Here is an 18,421-nt window from a genome sequence, read left to right on the forward strand (position 1 = left end):
TAGAGGAGGCAGAGCTGAGGATGTAATAATAGAGGAGGCAGAGCTGAGGATGTAATAATAGAGGAGGCAGAGCTGAGGATGTAATAATAAGAGGAGGCAGAGCTGAGGATGTAATAATAGAGGAGACAGAGCTGATGATGTAATAATAGAGGAGGTAGAGCTGAGGATGTAATAATAGAGGAGGCAGAGCTGAGGATGTAATAATAAGAGGAGGCAGAGCTGAGGATGTAATAATAGAGGAGGCAGAGCTGAGGATGTAATAATAGAGGAGGCAGAGCTGAGGGTGTAATAATAGAGGAGGCAGAGCTGAGGATGTAATAATAGAGGAGACAGAGCTGAGGATGTAATAATAAGAGGAGGCAGAGCTGAGGATGTAATAATAGAGGAGACAGAGCTGATGATGTAATAATAGAGGAGGTAGAGCTGAGGATGTAATAATAAGAGGAGGCAGAGCTGAGGATGTAATAATAGAGGAGGCAGAGCTGAGGATGTAATAATAGAGGAGGCAGAGCTGAGGATGTAATAATAGAGGAGGCAGAGCTGAGGATGTAATAATAGAGGAGGCAGAGCTGAGGATGTAATAATAGAGGAGGCAGAGCTGAGGATGTAATAATAGAGGAGGCAGAGCTGAGGATGTAATAATAAGAGGAGGCAGAGCTGAGGATGTAATAATAGAGGAGGCAGAGCTGAGGATGTAATAAGTACTTATCCAGTACTTATCAGCTGCTGTATGCTCCAGAGGAAGTTCTTTTCTTTTTGAATTTCCTTTGAATTGGGGCAATTCCCCCATAGCAAACCTCTCCTGCTTTGGACAATTCCTGACATGGACAGAGGTGTCAGTAGAGAGCACTGTGGTCAGACAGAAAAGAAAATTCCTCTGGAGCATACAGCTGCTGATCAGTACTGGAAGGATTAAGATTTTTTTTTATACAGAAGTAAATTACAAATCTGTATAACTTTCTGGCACCAGTTGATTTAAAAAATAAATAAAATTAGAAAAATGTCTTCCAGTGAACTTCATGTACCCCTTTAATTGTGGACCCTTCTGTCCCCTCAGCTCCGTGTCTTGACCCCGGCCCCCCCTACAGTCTCATTGCTGGTCTATCAGCCAATGTGTTAACAGCTCCACCTGTGGCCGAGCAGGATTTATCAAACATCCCCTCCCCAACAGAGTAAGTGCAGGGGTTAAACACTGAGCGTACGTTTCTCAGCGGGGAAGGGGTTAATAATGGAGGCGTCTCTTTCCCACTAAATTTCCAGGATTAGTAGAGAAACATCAAAGTTCATAAAGCGAGCCGTCCGAGCCTGAATGGGTCAGCAGGACACTGTGTAAACCCAGGTTGCGCTTCCTTTCATGTATGGCGGTCTCGTCTAGCTGCGGGCTGCCATGTCTGCTCCACACGCTTCCAATGGCCCCTCCATCTAACAAAAGATCAAAAAAGTCCCCGTCCTCCTTCTCTATATTACTTCTCAGCCTAGAAATGAGAAGCGGCTGCAGGAGGGCCCCGCTCCACCATACCAGATATTAATCACATTTCTAGGTGTCCCCGGCAGCGCCACACCTATTACCCACTGGACAATGCCAGTCTGTGAGGAGCGAGGCCCCTGGGGTGTGTGAAGAGTTAATGGGGCCGCACCCAGCAGGAAGTCCATTAGTCTAGAATAATACCTGGTTGGGAACGGGCAACGAATGCGCCACAGGGATAACAATCGCAGAAGAACGGTCTGCAGCCATGATTCTGCTTCTATATTCACCTCCAGAGCTGCACTCACTATTCTGCTGCTACATCATTTCTTATGCTACACTCACCTTCAGAGCTGCGCTCACTATTCTGCTGCTACATCATTTCTTATGCTACACTCACCTTCAGAGCTGCGCTCACTATTCTGCTGTAACATCCTGTCTCATCCTTGCCACCTCCAGAGCTGCATTCACTATTCTGCCGCTACATCATGTCTTATCTTCCAGTCTACTCCATGCACTCGCTATTCTGCTGTTACGACATGTCATATCCTCGTCACCTCAAGAGTTGCACACACTATTTTGCAGTAACCTAATGACTTATTCTCCAGTCATCTCCAGAACTGCACTCACTATTCTGCTGTTACACCATGTCTTATCCTCCAGTCATCTCCAGAGCTGCACTCACTATTCTACTATAACATCATGTCTTATCCCCCAGTCATCTCCAGAACTGCACTCACTATTCTGCTGTTACACCATGTCTTATCCACCAGTCATCTCCAGAACTGCACTCACTATTCTGCTGTTACACCATGTCTTATCCTCCAGTCATCTCCAGAGCTGCACTCACTATTCTGCTGTTACACCATGTCTTATCCTCCAGTCATCTCCAGAGCTGCACTCACTATTCTGCTGTTACACCATGTCTTATCCTCCAGTCATCTCCAGAACTGCACCCTCTATTCTGCTGTTACACCAATTCTTATCCTTCAGTCATCTCCAGAACTGCACTCACTATTCTGTTACATCATGTCTTATCCTCCAGTCATCTCAAGAGCTGCACCCTCTATTCTGCTGTTACACCATGCGTTATACTCCAGTCAACTCCAGAACTGCACTCACTATTCTGCTGTTACACCATGTCTTATCCTCCAGTCATCTCCAGAGCTGCACTCTCTATTCTGCTGTTACACCATGTCTTATCCTCCAGTCATCTCCAGAGCTGCACTCACTATTCTACTATAACATCATGTCTTATCCTCCAGTCATCTCCAGAACTGCACTCACTATTCTGCTGTTACACCAGGTCTTATCCTCCAGTCATCTCCAGAGCTGCACTCACTATTCTACTATAACATCATGTCTTATCCTCCAGTCATCTCCAGAACTGCACTCACTATTCTGCTGTTACACCAGGTCTTATCCTCCAGTCATCCCCAGAGCTGCACTCACTATTCTGCCGTTACACCATGTCTTATCCTCCAGTCACCTCCAGAGCTGCACCCTCTATTCTGATATGAGATCACATCTAATCCTCCAGTCATCCCCAGAGCTGCACTCACTGATCTGCTGTCAGCTCAGGCCTTCTCCAGGTAGTCACACTTCTCTTCATGACCATGTGTCACATGCATCACCCCACATATAAGCACTCCCGGTACCTCCCCCGCACAGCGGGTTTCAATCACCCAAACTATATTAAAGTGAGATTTTTCTACCCGGCTCGCAGGAAGCTTCCTCCGCTGGACAGAGGGTTTATAAGTCTGCGAGGAAATATCAGCCCCGGAATATTCTCTTTACTGTTCTATAAAAACTTCATTGCAGAAATTCTCGATCGGAGTGGAAGATATTGACAGGATTTGGTTTTGTTATAAACCCCTCCCCCACTATAAGAATCGGGAGACCCTATAAACATATGGAGCCCGTTTTACTTAGCCCCGCCCCTCACTAGGAGACCATATCTTTTTTTATTTTTCCTTGAACTTACAGATTTGGTTTACGGGAACCTCAGGTAACCACAGAAGGGAGAGGAAGCCACCTACCTGCCTACAACACCACAGCTCTAGTCTGTGACACTAGAGGGCCGAATAAATGATAAGATGTTCAGGTATCATGGGTGGAGGTGATTGGTGGGGACACAACACCAGCCGCCTTCTGACTGGATGAACGTAACCCTAAAGTGGACCATACACAATGATATATAGTGGTCCCTCAACATACGATGGGAATCCATTCCAAATGGACCATCGTTTGTTGAAACCATCGCATGTTGAGGGATCTGTGCAATGTTAAGTATAGGAAGCTGTACTCACCTGTCCCCGCCGCTCAGGACCGTCACCGCTGCCCTGGATGTCGCCCTCCATCGCTGCCGCCGCGTCCTCGTGGTGTCCCCGAAGCTCCGGACGTCTCTGCTTCCCCGGGATCCTCGCCCTCCGCTCTCAGTCATCTCGTCACTGCGTACGCCGCTCCTATTGGATGACGGGACGGCGTGCGCGCGACGTGATGATGATGATGAAGAAGAGCGCCGGCCATGGAGGGGATCGTGAAGAGGACGCGCCGGAGCCCCGAGGACAGGTAGGAGACTATCACCGGAGAACACGGGGCCCCGTAAACGGCTATCCGGTGGCAGATGAAGCAGTCAGCGCTGCCGGATAGCCGTTTATGCAATGGCCCCGACATACAAAAGCATCGTAAATTGATGCTGCCTCTGAGAGTGATTGTATGCTGAAATGATCGTATGTCGGGGGCCATCGTAGGTCAGGGAGGGGGGGGGGGTCACTGTACACCAGTGGTTTTCAACCTGCAGACCTCCAGATGTTGCAAAACTACAACTCCCAGCATGCCCGGACAGCCGTTGGCTGTCCGGGCATGCTGGGAGTTGTAGTTTTGCAACATCTAGAGGTCCGTAGGTTGAAAACCACTGATATACACTGCAGGGGTCACTCACATGGCATTAACCCTATGGAGTTCCGCTCTCACTGCGTCCACATCTTCATTCCTGCGAATGCACAGAAAATGGGAAATGATGACTTGTAAAAACGATGACTTGTGTAGGTTGTGCAGAATAATAATAATGGACGTGTAACGTACCGTTCGCTCTGCATCCGCTGCACCAGACTGAAGTAAGGGACAGCAGCCGCCCCCCGACTCTGTGCCAGGACCTGAGGACTCTGTATAGGATGACTGTACACGGCACCTGGGGGGGGGGGGGGGGAAGAGAATAAAAACATGAAAAACACAAGGCTGGGTGAATCCTGATGTATCTTTATCACATCCATAATAGATCAGCCTTATTTTTTTAAATTAAAGGAGCTTTGTAGTGAAAAATAACTTATTCCCCGTGCCCCCCGCACATAGCGCCAGCCAACACGCCCCTCCATGTATCCCATAGAGACACATGGAGGGAGGGTGTCGGCCACAGCTTCCTGCACGGGTCGGAACGGCCGCTTCCATCAGACTGCCGGGGCCCCGTTCCCAGCACTTGGACCCCCCGCGATCTATAACTTAACATAAATTATTTTTCACTGCACTACTCCTTTAAAGGGGTTATCCAGGACTAGAAAAACCGAGCTAATTTCTTTCAAACACAGCACCACCCCTGTCTTCAGGTTGTGTGTAGTATTACAACTTGACTCCATTAAGAATGAATGGAAATGAGCACAGAAGTGGCTTTTTTTTTTTTATTTATTTTTTTTTTAAAGGGGGTACTCCTCCCCTAGACATCTTATCCCCTATCCAAAGTATAGAGGATAAGATGTCTGATCGCGGGGGGACCCCCGCAATATAGCATGCAGCACCCACCTGTATCTGCTTCCGGCAGCGCTGGAGGTTCTGGCTCCTGACCACGGGAACGGAAGATCGTGATGTCACGGCTCCGCCTCCGTGTGACATCACAACCCGTCCCCTCAATGCAAGTCTATGGGAGGGGCCGTTCCCGTGGTCGGGAGCCAGAACCTCCAGCGCTGCCGGAAGCAGATACAAGTGGGTGCTGCATGCTATATAGCGGGGGTCCCCAGCGGCGGGACACCCGCGATCAGACATCTTATCCCCTATCCTTTGGATAGGGGATAAGATGTCTAGGGGTGGAGTACCCCTTTAAATCTGCTCTGGTTTTTATAATCTTGGATAACCCATGTCATCATTGTCTCGTCAATGGTACTCGATTGAGACTTTTTCTTACTAAGGCAGCGTTTCCCAAGCAGCGAGCCTCCTCCTGTTGCAAAACTACAACTCCAAGCATGCCCGTACAGCGCATGCTGTGAGTTGTAGTTTTGCAAACAGCAGGAGGCACAATGATTGGGAAACACTTCCCTAGGGGGGGTATTTGGCTTATACAGCCAAAACATGCTGGAAAAAGAACATATAAAACAGCGTCAAATCTGCACTGCGGATTCTGTGCTGTTTTTGATGTGGAATGTTTAGTCCACTTTTGGCCCATAAGTTTTACCCCCCTGGTCAACTTGCTGGCCTTACCTTGTAGTTCCTCTCGGATGAGCCCCAATACCCTGCAGAAGACGCCCAGCTGTGGGATCAATGAATCCAGGACATCGAACACCAGCTGAACTCTCTCCTCCGACGGGGGCCGAAAAGACACCGCACCCCTGTCCTCCAATAATTGAACAAGATACCGATTGGCTAAGGGGTGAGAGAATACACACATTTATATATGGACCAAGATCAGACCGGAACATGTATAATACACACATGTAGATATGGACCATGATCAGGAGAGGAGGCGGCAGTAATCTGTATAATACATACATGTATATATGTGACATCTAAGAACAGTCCATCTGATCAGGAGAGGAGGGGGGGCAGTAATCTGTATAATACATACATGTATATATGTGACATCTAAGAACAGTCCATCTGATCAGGAGAGGGGGGGGCAGTAATCTGTATAATACATACATGTATATATGTGACACCTAAGAACAGTCCATCTGATCAGGAGAGGAGGGGGGGCAGTAATCTGTATAATACATACATGTATATATGTGACACCTAAGAACAGTCCATCTGATCAGGAGAGGGGGGGGCAGTAATCTGTATAATACATACATGTATATATGTGACACCTAAGAAAAGTCCATCTGATCAGGAGAGGGGGGGGCAGTAATCTGTATAATACATACATGTATATATGTGACATCTAAGAACAGTCCATCTGATCAGGAGAGGAGGGGGCAGTAATCTGTATAATACATACATGTATATATGTGACAACTAAGAACAGTCCATCTGATCAGGAGAGGAGGGGGGGGGCAGTAATCTGTATAATACATACATGTATATATGTGACATCTAAGAACAGTCCATCTGATCAGGAGAGGAGGGGGGGCAGTAATCTGTATAATACATACATGTATATATGTGACACCTAAGAACAGTCCATCTGATCAGGAGAGGAGGGGGGGGCAGTAATCTGTATAATACATACATGTATATATGTGACACCTAAGAACAGTCCATCTGATCAGGAGAGGAGGGGGGGGCAGTAATCTGTATAATACATACATGTATATATGTGACACCTAAGAACAGTCCATCTGATCAGGAGAGGAGGGGGGGGGGCAGTAATCTGTATAATACATACATGTATATATGTGACATCTAAGAACAGTCCATCTGATCAGGAGAGGAGGGGGGGGCAGTAATCTGTATAATACATACATGTATATATGTGACACCTAAGAACAGTCCATCTGATCAGGAGAGGAGGGGGGCAGTAATCTGTATAATACATACATGTATATATGTGACACCTAAGAACAGTCCATCTGATCAGGAGAGGAGGGGGGGGCAGTAATCTGTATAATACATACATGTATATATGTGACACCTAAGAACAGTCCATCTGATCAGGAGAGGAGGGGGGGCAGTAATCTGTATAATACATACATGTATATATGTGACACCTAAGAACAGTCCATCTGATCAGGAGAGGAGGGGGGGGCAGTAATCTGTATAATACATACATGTATATATGTGACACCTAAGAACAGTCCATCTGATCGGGGGGGGGGGGCAGTAATCTGTATAATACATACATGTATATATATGACACCTAAGAACAGTCCATCTGATCAGGAGAGGAGGGGGGCAGTAATCTGTATAATACATACATGTATATATATGACACCTAAGAACAGTCCATCTGATCAGGAGAGGAGGGGGGCAGTAATCTGTATAATACATACATGTATATATGTAACACCTAAGAACAGTCCATCTGATCAGGAGAGGGGGGGGGCAGTAATCTGTATAATACATACATGTATATATGTGACATCTAAGAACAGTCCATCTGATCAGGAGAGGAGGGGGGGGGCAGTAATCTGTATAATACATACATGTATATATGTGACACCTAAGAACAGTCCATCTGATCAGGAGAGGGGGGGGGGCAGTAATCTGTATAATACATACATGTATATATGTGACACCTAAGAACAGTCCATCTGATCAGGAGAGGAGGGGGGGCAGTAATCTGTATAATACATACATGTATATATGCGACATCTAAGAACAGTCCATCTGATCAGGAGAGGAGGGGGGGGGGGCAGTAATCTGTATAATACATACATGTATATATGTGACACCTAAGAACAGTCCATCTGATCAGGAGAGGAGGGGGGGGCAGTAATCTGTATAATACATACATGTATATATGTGACACCTAAGAACAGTCCATCTGATCAGGAGAGGAGGGGGGGGCAGTAATCTGTATAATACATACATGTATATATGTGACACCTAAGAACAGTCCACCTGATCAGGAGAGGGGGGGGGGGCAGTAATCTGTATAATACATACATGTATATATGTGACACCTAAGAACAGTCCATCTGATCGGGGGGGGGGGGGCAGTAATCTGTATAATACATACATGTATATATATGACATCTAAGAACAGTCCATCTGATCAGGAGAGGAGGGGGCAGTAATATGTATAATACATACATGTATATATGTGACACCTAAGAACAGTCCATCTGATCAGGAGAGGAGGGGGGCAGTAATCTGTATAATACATACATGTATATATGTGACACCTAAGAACAGTCCACCTGATCAGGAGAGGAGGGGGGGGGGCAGTAATCTGTATAATACATACATGTATATATGTGACACCTAAGAACAGTCCATCTGATCAGGAGAGGAGGGGGGGGGCAGTAATCTGTATAATACATACATGTATATATGTGACACCTAAGAACAGTCCATCTGATCAGGAGAGGAGGGGGGGGGGGCAGTAATCTGTATAATACATACATGTATATATGTGACACCTAAGAACAGTCCATCTGATCAGGAGAGGAGGGGGGGCAGTAATCTGTATAATACATACATGTATATATGTGACATCTAAGAACAGTCCATCTGATCGGGGGGGGGCAGTAATCTGTATAATACATACATGTATATATGTGACACCTAAGAACAGTCCATCTGATCAGGGGGGGGGGCAGTAATCTGTATAATACATACATGTATATATGTGACACCTAAGAACAGTCCATCTGATCAGGAGAGGAGGGGGGGGCAGTAATCTGTATAATACATACATGTATATATGTGACACCTAAGAACAGTCCATCTGATCAGGAGAGGAGGGGGGGGGCAGTAATCTGTATAATACATACATGTATATATGTGACACCTAAGAACAGTCCATCTGATCAGGAGAGGAGGGGGGGGCAGTAATCTGTATAATACATACATGTATATATGTGACACCTAAGAACAGTCCATCTGATCAGGAGAGGAGGGGGGGCAGTAATCTGTATAATACATACATGTATATATGTGACACCTAAGAACAGTCCATCTGATCAGGAGAGGGGGGGGCAGTAATCTGTATAATACATACATGTATATATGTGACACCTAAGAACAGTCCATCTGATCGGGGGGGGGGCAGTAATCTGTATAATACATACATGTATATATGTGACACCTAAGAACAGTCCATCTGATCGGGGGGGGGCAGTAATCTGTATAATACATACATGTATATATGTGACACCTAAGAACAGTCCATCTGATCAGGAGAGGGGGGGGGGCAGTAATCTGTATAATACATACATGTATATATGTGACACCTAAGAACAGTCCATCTGATCAGGAGAGGAGGGGGGGCAGTAATCTGTATAATACATACATGTATATATGTGACACCTAAGAACAGTCCATCTGATCAGGAGAGGAGGCGGGCAGTAATCTGTATAATACATACATGTATATATGCGACATCTAAGAACAGTCCATCTGATCAGGAGAGGAGGGGGGGCAGTAATCTGTATAATACATACATGTATATATGTGACACCTAAGAACAGTCCATCTGATCAGGAGAGGAGGGGGGGCAGTAATCTGTATAATACATACATGTATATATGTGACAACTAAGAACAGTCCATCTGATCAGGAGAGGAGGGGGGGCGGCAGTAATCTGTATAATACATACATGTATATATGTGACACCTAAGAACAGTCCATCTGATCAGGAGAGGAGGGGGGCGGCAGTAATCTGTATAATACATACATGTATATATGTGACATCTAAGAACAGTCCATCTGATCAGGAGAGGAGGGGGGGGGCAGTAATCTGTATAATACATAAATGTATATATGTGACACCTAAGAACAGTCCATCTGATCAGGAGAGGGGGGGGCAGTAATCTGTATAATACATACATGTATATATGTGACAACTAAGAACAGTCCATCTGATCAGGGAGGAGGGGGGGGGCAGTAATCTGTATAATACATACATGTATATATGTGACATCTAAGAACAGTCCATCTGATCAGGAGAGGAGGGGGCAGTAATCTGTATAATACATACATGTATATATGTGACAACTAAGAACAGTCCATCTGATCAGGAGAGGAGGGGGGGCAGTAATCTGTATAATACATACATGTATATATGTGACACCTAAGAACAGTCCATCTGATCAGGAGAGGAGGGGGGGGCAGTAATCTGTATAATACATACATGTATATATGTGACACCTAAGAACAGTCCATCTGATCAGGAGAGGAGGGGGGGGGCAGTAATCTGTATAATACATACATGTATATATGTGACACCTAAGAACAGTCCATCTGATCAGGAGAGGAGGGGGGGGGGCAGTAATCTGTATAATACATACATGTATATATGTGACACCTAAGAACAGTCCATCTGATCAGGAGAGGAGGCGGCAGTAATCTGTATAATACATACATGTATATATGTGACACCTAAGAACAGTCCATCTGATCAGGAGAGGAGGGGGGGGGCAGTAATCTGTATAATACATACATGTATAGTATGTGACACCTAAGAACAGTCCATCTGATCAGGAGAGGAGGGGGGGCAGTAATCTGTATAATACATACATGTATATATGTGACAACTAAGAACAGTCCATCTGATCAGGAGAGGAGGGGGGGGCAGTAATCTGTATAATACATACATGTATATATGTGACACCTAAGAACAGTCCATCTGATCAGGAGAGGAGGGGGGCAGTAATCTGTATAATACATACATGTATATATGTGACACCTAAGAACAGTCCATCTGATCAGGAGAGGAGGGGGGGGGGCAGTAATCTGTATAATACATACATGTATATATGTGACACCTAAGAACAGTCCATCTGATCAGGAGAGGAGGGGGGGCAGTAATCTGTATAATACATACATGTATATATGTGACACCTAAGAACAGTCCATCTGATCAGGAGAGGAGGGGGGGGGCAGTAATCTGTATAATACATACATGTATATATGTGACACCTAAGAACAGTCCATCTGATCAGGAGAGGAGGGGGGGCAGTAATCTGTATAATACATACATGTATATATGTGACACCTAAGAACAGTCCATCTGATCAGGAGAGGAGGGGGGGGCAGTAATCTGTATAATACATACATGTATATATGTGACACCTAAGAACAGTCCATCTGATCAGGAGAGGAGGGGGGGCAGTAATCTGTATAATACATACATGTATATATGTGACACCTAAGAACAGTCCATCTGATCAGGAGAGGAGGGGGGGCAGTAATCTGTATAATACATACATGTATATATGTGACACCTAAGAACAGTCCATCTGATCAGGAGAGGAGGGGGGGGCAGTAATCTGTATAATACATACATGTATATATGTGACACCTAAGAACAGTCCATCTGATCAGGAGAGGAGGGGGGCGGCAGTAATCTGTATAATACATACATGTATATATGTGACACCTAAGAACAGTCCATCTGATCAGGAGAGGGGGGGGGGCAGTAATCTGTATAATACATACATGTATATATGTGACACCTAAGAACAGTCCATCTGATCAGGAGAGGAGGGGGGGCAGTAATCTGTATAATACATACATGTATATATGTGACACCTAAGAACAGTCCATCTGATCAGGAGAGGAGGGGGGGGGCAGTAATCTGTATAATACATACATGTATATATGTGACACCTAAGAACAGTCCATCTGATCAGGAGAGGAGGGGGGGGCAGTAATCTGTATAATACATACATGTATATATGTGACACCTAAGAACAGTCCATCTGATCAGGAGAGGAGGGGGGGCAGTAATCTGTATAATACATACATGTATATATGTGACACCTAAGAACAGTCCATCTGATCAGGAGAGGAGGGGGGGGCAGTAATCTGTATAATACATACATGTATATATGTGACACCTAAGAACAGTCCATCTGATCAGGAGAGGAGGGGGGCAGTAATCTGTATAATACATACATGTATATATGTGACACCTAAGAACAGTCCATCTGATCAGGAGAGGGGGGGGGCAGTAATCTGTATAATACATACATGTATATATGTGACACCTAAGAACAGTCCATCTGATCAGGAGAGGAGGGGGGGCAGTAATCTGTATAATACATACATGTATATATGTGACACCTAAGAACAGTCCATCTGATCAGGAGAGGAGGGGGGGCAGTAATCTGTATAATACATACATGTATATATGTGACACCTAAGAACAGTCCATCTGATCAGGGAGGGGGGGGGGCAGTAATCTGTATAATACATACATGTATATATGTGACACCTAAGAACAGTCCATCTGATCAGGAGAGGGGGGGGGGGCAGTAATCTGTATAATACATACATGTATATATGTGACATCTAAGAACAGTCCATCTGATCAGGAGAGGAGGGGGGCAGTAATCTGTATAATACATACATGTATATATGTGACACCTAAGAACAGTCCATCTGATCAGGAGAGGGGGGGGGGCAGTAATCTGTATAATACATACATGTATATATGTGACATCTAAGAACAGTCCATCTGATCAGGAGAGGAGGGGGGGCAGTAATCTGTATAATACATACATGTATATATGTGACACCTAAGAACAGTCCATCTGATCAGGAGAGGAGGGGGGGCAGTAATCTGTATAATACATACATGTATATATGTGACACCTAAGAACAGTCCATCTGATCAGGAGAGGAGGGGGGGGGGGCAGTAATCTGTATAATACATACATGTATATATGTGACACCTAAGAACAGTCCATCTGATCGGAGGGGGGGGGCAGTAATCTGTATAATACATACATGTATATATGTGACACCTAAGAACAGTCCATCTGATCAGGGGGGGGGGCAGTAATCTGTATAATACATACATGTATATATGTGACACCTAAGAACAGTCCATCTGATCAGGAGAGGAGGGGGGGCAGTAATCTGTATAATACATACATGTATATATGTGACACCTAAGAACAGTCCATCTGATCAGGAGAGGAGGGGGGGGCAGTAATCTGTATAATACATACATGTATATATGTGACACCTAAGAACAGTCCATCTGATCAGGAGAGGGGGGGGGCAGTAATCTGTATAATACATACATGTATATATGTGACACCTAAGAACAGTCCATCTGATCAGGAGAGGGGGGGGGCAGTAATCGTATAATACATACATGTATATATGTGACACCTAAGAACAGTCCATCTGATCAGGAGAGGAGGGGGGGGGGCAGTAATCTGTATAATACATACATGTATATATGTGACACCTAAGAACAGTCCATCTGATCAGGAGAGGAGGGGGGCAGTAATCTGTATAATACATACATGTATATATGTGACACCTAAGAACAGTCCATCTGATCAGGAGAGGAGGGGGGGGCAGTAATCTGTATAATACATACATGTATATATGTGACACCTAAGAACAGTCCATCTGATCAGGAGAGGAGGGGGGCAGTAATCTGTATAATACATACATGTATATATGTGACACCTAAGAACAGTCCATCTGATCAGGAGAGGGGGGGGGGCAGTAATCTGTATAATACATACATGTATATATGTGACACCTAAGAACAGTCCATCTGATCAGGAGAGGAGGGGGGGCAGTAATCTGTATAATACATACATGTATATATGTGACACCTAAGAACAGTCCATCTGATCAGGAGAGGAGGGGGGGCAGTAATCTGTATAATACATACATGTATATATGTGACACCTAAGAACAGTCCATCTGATCAGGAGAGGAGGGGGGGCAGTAATCTGTATAATACATACATGTATATATGTGACACCTAAGAACAGTCCATCTGATCAGGAGAGGGGGGGGGCAGTAATCTGTATAATACATACATGTATATATGTGACATCTAAGAACAGTCCATCTGATCAGGAGAGGAGGGGGGCAGTAATCTGTATAATACATACATGTATATATGTGACACCTAAGAACAGTCCATCTGATCAGGAGAGGAGGGGGGGCAGTAATCTGTATAATACATACATGTATATATGTGACATCTAAGAACAGTCCATCTGATCAGGAGAGGAGGGGGGGCAGTAATCTGTATAATACATACATGTATATATGTGACACCTAAGAACAGTCCATCTGATCAGGAGAGGAGGGGGGGCAGTAATCTGTATAATACATACATGTATATATGTGACATCTAAGAACAGTCCATCTGATCAGGAGAGGAGGGGGGGCAGTAATCTGTATAATACATACATGTATATATGTGACACCTAAGAACAGTCCATCTGATCAGGAGAGGAGGGGGGGGCAGTAATCTGTATAATACATACATGTATATATGTGACACCTAAGAACAGTCCATCTGATCAGGAGAGGAGGGGGGGCAGTAATCTGTATAATACATACATGTATATATGTGACACCTAAGAACAGTCCATCTGATCAGGAGAGGAGGGGGGGCAGTAATCTGTATAATACATACATGTATATATGTGACACCTAAGAACAGTCCATCTGATCAGGAGAGGGGGGGGGGCAGTAATCTGTATAATACATACATGTATATATGTGACACCTAAGAACAGTCCATCTGATCAGGAGAGGAGGGGGGCGGCAGTAATCTGTATAATACATACATGTATATATGTGACACCTAAGAACAGTCCATCTGATCAGGAGAGGAGGGGGGCGGCAGTAATCTGTATAATACATACATGTATATATGTGACACCTAAGAACAGTCCATCTGATCAGGAGAGGAGGGGGGGGGCAGTAATCTGTATAATACATACATGTATATATGTGACACCTAAGAACAGTCCATCTGATCAGGAGAGGAGGGGGGGCAGTAATCTGTATAATACATACATGTATATATGTGACACCTAAGAACAGTCCATCTGATCAGGAGAGGAGGGGGGGGCAGTAATCTGTATAATACATACATGTATATATGTGACACCTAAGAACAGTCCATCTGATCAGGAGAGGAGGGGGGGGCAGTAATCTGTATAATACATACATGTATATATGTGACACCTAAGAACAGTCCATCTGATCAGGAGAGGAGGGGGGGGCAGTAATCTGTATAATACATACATGTATATATGTGACACCTAAGAACAGTCCATCTGATCAGGAGAGGAGGGGGGGCAGTAATCTGTATAATACATACATGTATATATGTGACACCTAAGAACAGTCCATCTGATCAGGAGAGGAGGGGGGGGGCAGTAATCTGTATAATACATACATGTATATATGTGACACCTAAGAACAGTCCATCTGATCAGGAGAGGAGGGGGGCAGTAATCTGTATAATACATACATGTATATATGTGACACCTAAGAACAGTCCATCTGATCAGGAGAGGAGGGGGGGCAGTAATCTGTATAATACATACATGTATATATGTGACACCTAAGAACAGTCCATCTGATCAGGAGAGGAGGGGGGGCAGTAATCTGTATAATACATACATGTATATATGTGACACCTAAGAACAGTCCATCTGATCAGGAGAGGAGGGGGGGCAGTAATCTGTATAATACATACATGTATATATGTGACACCTAAGAACAGTCCATCTGATCAGGAGAGGAGGGGGGGGGCAGTAATCTGTATAATACATACATGTATATATGTGACACCTAAGAACAGTCCATCTGATCAGGAGAGGAGGGGGGGCAGTAATCTGTATAATACATACATGTATATATGTGACACCTAAGAACAGTCCATCTGATCAGGAGAGGAGGGGGGGCAGTAATCTGTATAATACATACATGTATATATGTGACATCTAAGAACAGTCCATCTGATCAGGAGAGGAGGGGGGGGGCAGTAATCTGTATAATACATACATGTATATATGTGACACCTAAGAACAGTCCATCTGATCAGGAGAGGAGGGGGGGGCAGTAATCTGTATAATACATACATGTATATATGTGACACCTAAGAACAGTCCATCTGATCAGGAGAGGAGGGGGGGGCAGTAATCTGTATAATACATACATGTATATATGTGACACCTAAGAACAGTCCATCTGATCAGGAGAGGAGGGGGGCAGTAATCTGTATAATACATACATGTATATATGTGACATCTAAGAACAGTCCATCTGATCAGGAGAGGAGGGGGGGGGCAGTAATCTGTATAATACATACATGTATATATGTGACACCTAAGAACAGTCCATCTGATCAGGAGAGGAGGGGGGGCAGTAATCTGTATAATACATACATGTATATATGTGACACCTAAGAACAGTCCATCTGATCAGGAGAGGAGGGGGGGGCAGTAATCTGTATAATACATACATGTATATATGTGACACCTAAGAACAGTCCATCTGATCAGGAGAGGAGGGGGGGGGCAGTAATCTGTATAATACATACATGTATATATGTGACACCTAAGAACAGTCCATCTGATCAGGAGAGGAGGGGGGCAGTAATCTGTATAATACATACATGTATATATGTGACACCTAAGAACAGTCCATCTGATCAGGAGAGGAGGGGGGGGGGCAGTAATCTGTATAATACATACATGTATATATGTGACACCTAAGAACAGTCCATCTGATCAGGAGAGGAGGGGGGGCAGTAATCTGTATAATACATACATGTATATATGTGACACCTAAGAACAGTCCATCTGATCAGGAGAGGAGGGGGGGGGCAGTAATCTGTATAATACATACATGTATATATGTGACACCTAAGAACAGTCCATCTGATCAGGAGAGGAGGGGGGGGCAGTAATCTGTATAATACATACATGTATATATGTGACACCTAAGAACAGTCCATCTGATCAGGAGAGGAGGGGGGGGGCAGTAATCTGTATAATACATACATGTATATATGTGACACCTAAGAACAGTCCATCTGATCAGGAGAGGAGGGGGGGGGCAGTAATCTGTATAATACATACATGTATATATGTGACACCTAAGAACAGTCCATCTGATCAGGAGAGGAGGGGGGGCAGTAATCTGTATAATACATACATGTATATATGTGACACCTAAGAACAGTCCATCTGATCAGGAGAGGAGGGGGGGCAGTAATCTGTATAATACATACATGTATATATGTGACACCTAAGAACAGTCCATCTGATCAGGAGAGGAGGGGGGGGCAGTAATCTGTATAATACATACATGTATATATGTGACACCTAAGAACAGTCCATCTGATCAGGAGAGGAGGGGGGGGGCAGTAATCTGTATAATACATACATGTATATATGTGACACCTAAGAACAGTCCATCTGATCAGGAGAGGAGGGGGGGGGCAGTAATCTGTATAATACATACATGTATATATGTGACACCTAAGAACAGTCCATCTGATCAGGAGAGGAGGGGGGCGGCAGTAATCTGTATAATACATACATGTATATATGTGACACCTAAGAACAGTCCATCTGATCAGGAGAGGAGGGGGCGGCAGTAATCTGTATAATACATACATGTATATATGTGACACCTAAGAACAGTCCATCTGATCAGGAGAGGAGGGGGGGGGCAGTAATCTGTATAATACATACATGTATATATGTGACACCTAAGAACAGTCCATCTGATCAGGAGAGGAGGGGGGGGCAGTAATCTGTATAATACATACATGTATATATGTGACACCTAAGAACAGTCCATCTGATCAGGAGAGGAGGGGGGGGGCAGTAATCTGTATAATACATACATGTATATATGTGACACCTAAGAACAGTCCATCTGATCAGGAGAGGAGGGGGGGGCAGTAATCTGTATAATACATACATGTATATATGTGACACCTAAGAACAGTCCATCTGATCAGGAGAGGAGGGGGGGGCAGTAATCTGTATAATACATACATGTATATATGTGACACCTAAGAACAGTCCATCTGATCAGGAGAGGAGGGGGGGGCAGTAATCTGTATAATACATACATGTATATATGTGACACCTAAGAACAGTCCATCTGATCAGGAGAGGAGGGGGGGGCAGTAATCTGTATAATACATACATGTATATATGTGACACCTAAGAACAGTCCATCTGATCAGGAGAGGAGGGGGGCGGCAGTAATCTGTATAATACATACATGTATATATGTGACACCTAAGAACAGTCCATCTGATCAGGAGAAGGAGGGGGGGGCAGTAATCTGTAT

General features: G+C 44.5%; 1 protein-coding gene across 5 annotated transcripts in view; it reads right to left on the reverse strand.

Annotated features, from left to right (window-relative positions):
• The window catches only part of LOC130283530 (uncharacterized), a 208,781-nt gene that overhangs the window by 186,775 nt on the left and 3,585 nt on the right, over nt 1–18,421 (reverse strand). For all 5 annotated transcript variants that reach the window (XM_056533164.1, XM_056533165.1, XM_056533166.1 and 2 more), the window contains exons 3-5: nt 5,936–6,097; nt 4,553–4,658; nt 4,410–4,460 (exon numbers count right to left, since the gene is read on the reverse strand). In XM_056533164.1, coding sequence (XP_056389139.1) covers nt 4,410–4,460; nt 4,553–4,658; nt 5,936–6,097 — 319 coding nt within the window. The remainder of the gene's footprint in view (nt 1–4,409; nt 4,461–4,552; nt 4,659–5,935; nt 6,098–18,421) is intronic.

Source organism: Hyla sarda, chromosome 7 (genome assembly GCF_029499605.1).
Source record: "Hyla sarda isolate aHylSar1 chromosome 7, aHylSar1.hap1, whole genome shotgun sequence".
In the NCBI taxonomy this organism is placed as follows: Eukaryota; Metazoa; Chordata; class Amphibia; order Anura; family Hylidae; genus Hyla; species Hyla sarda.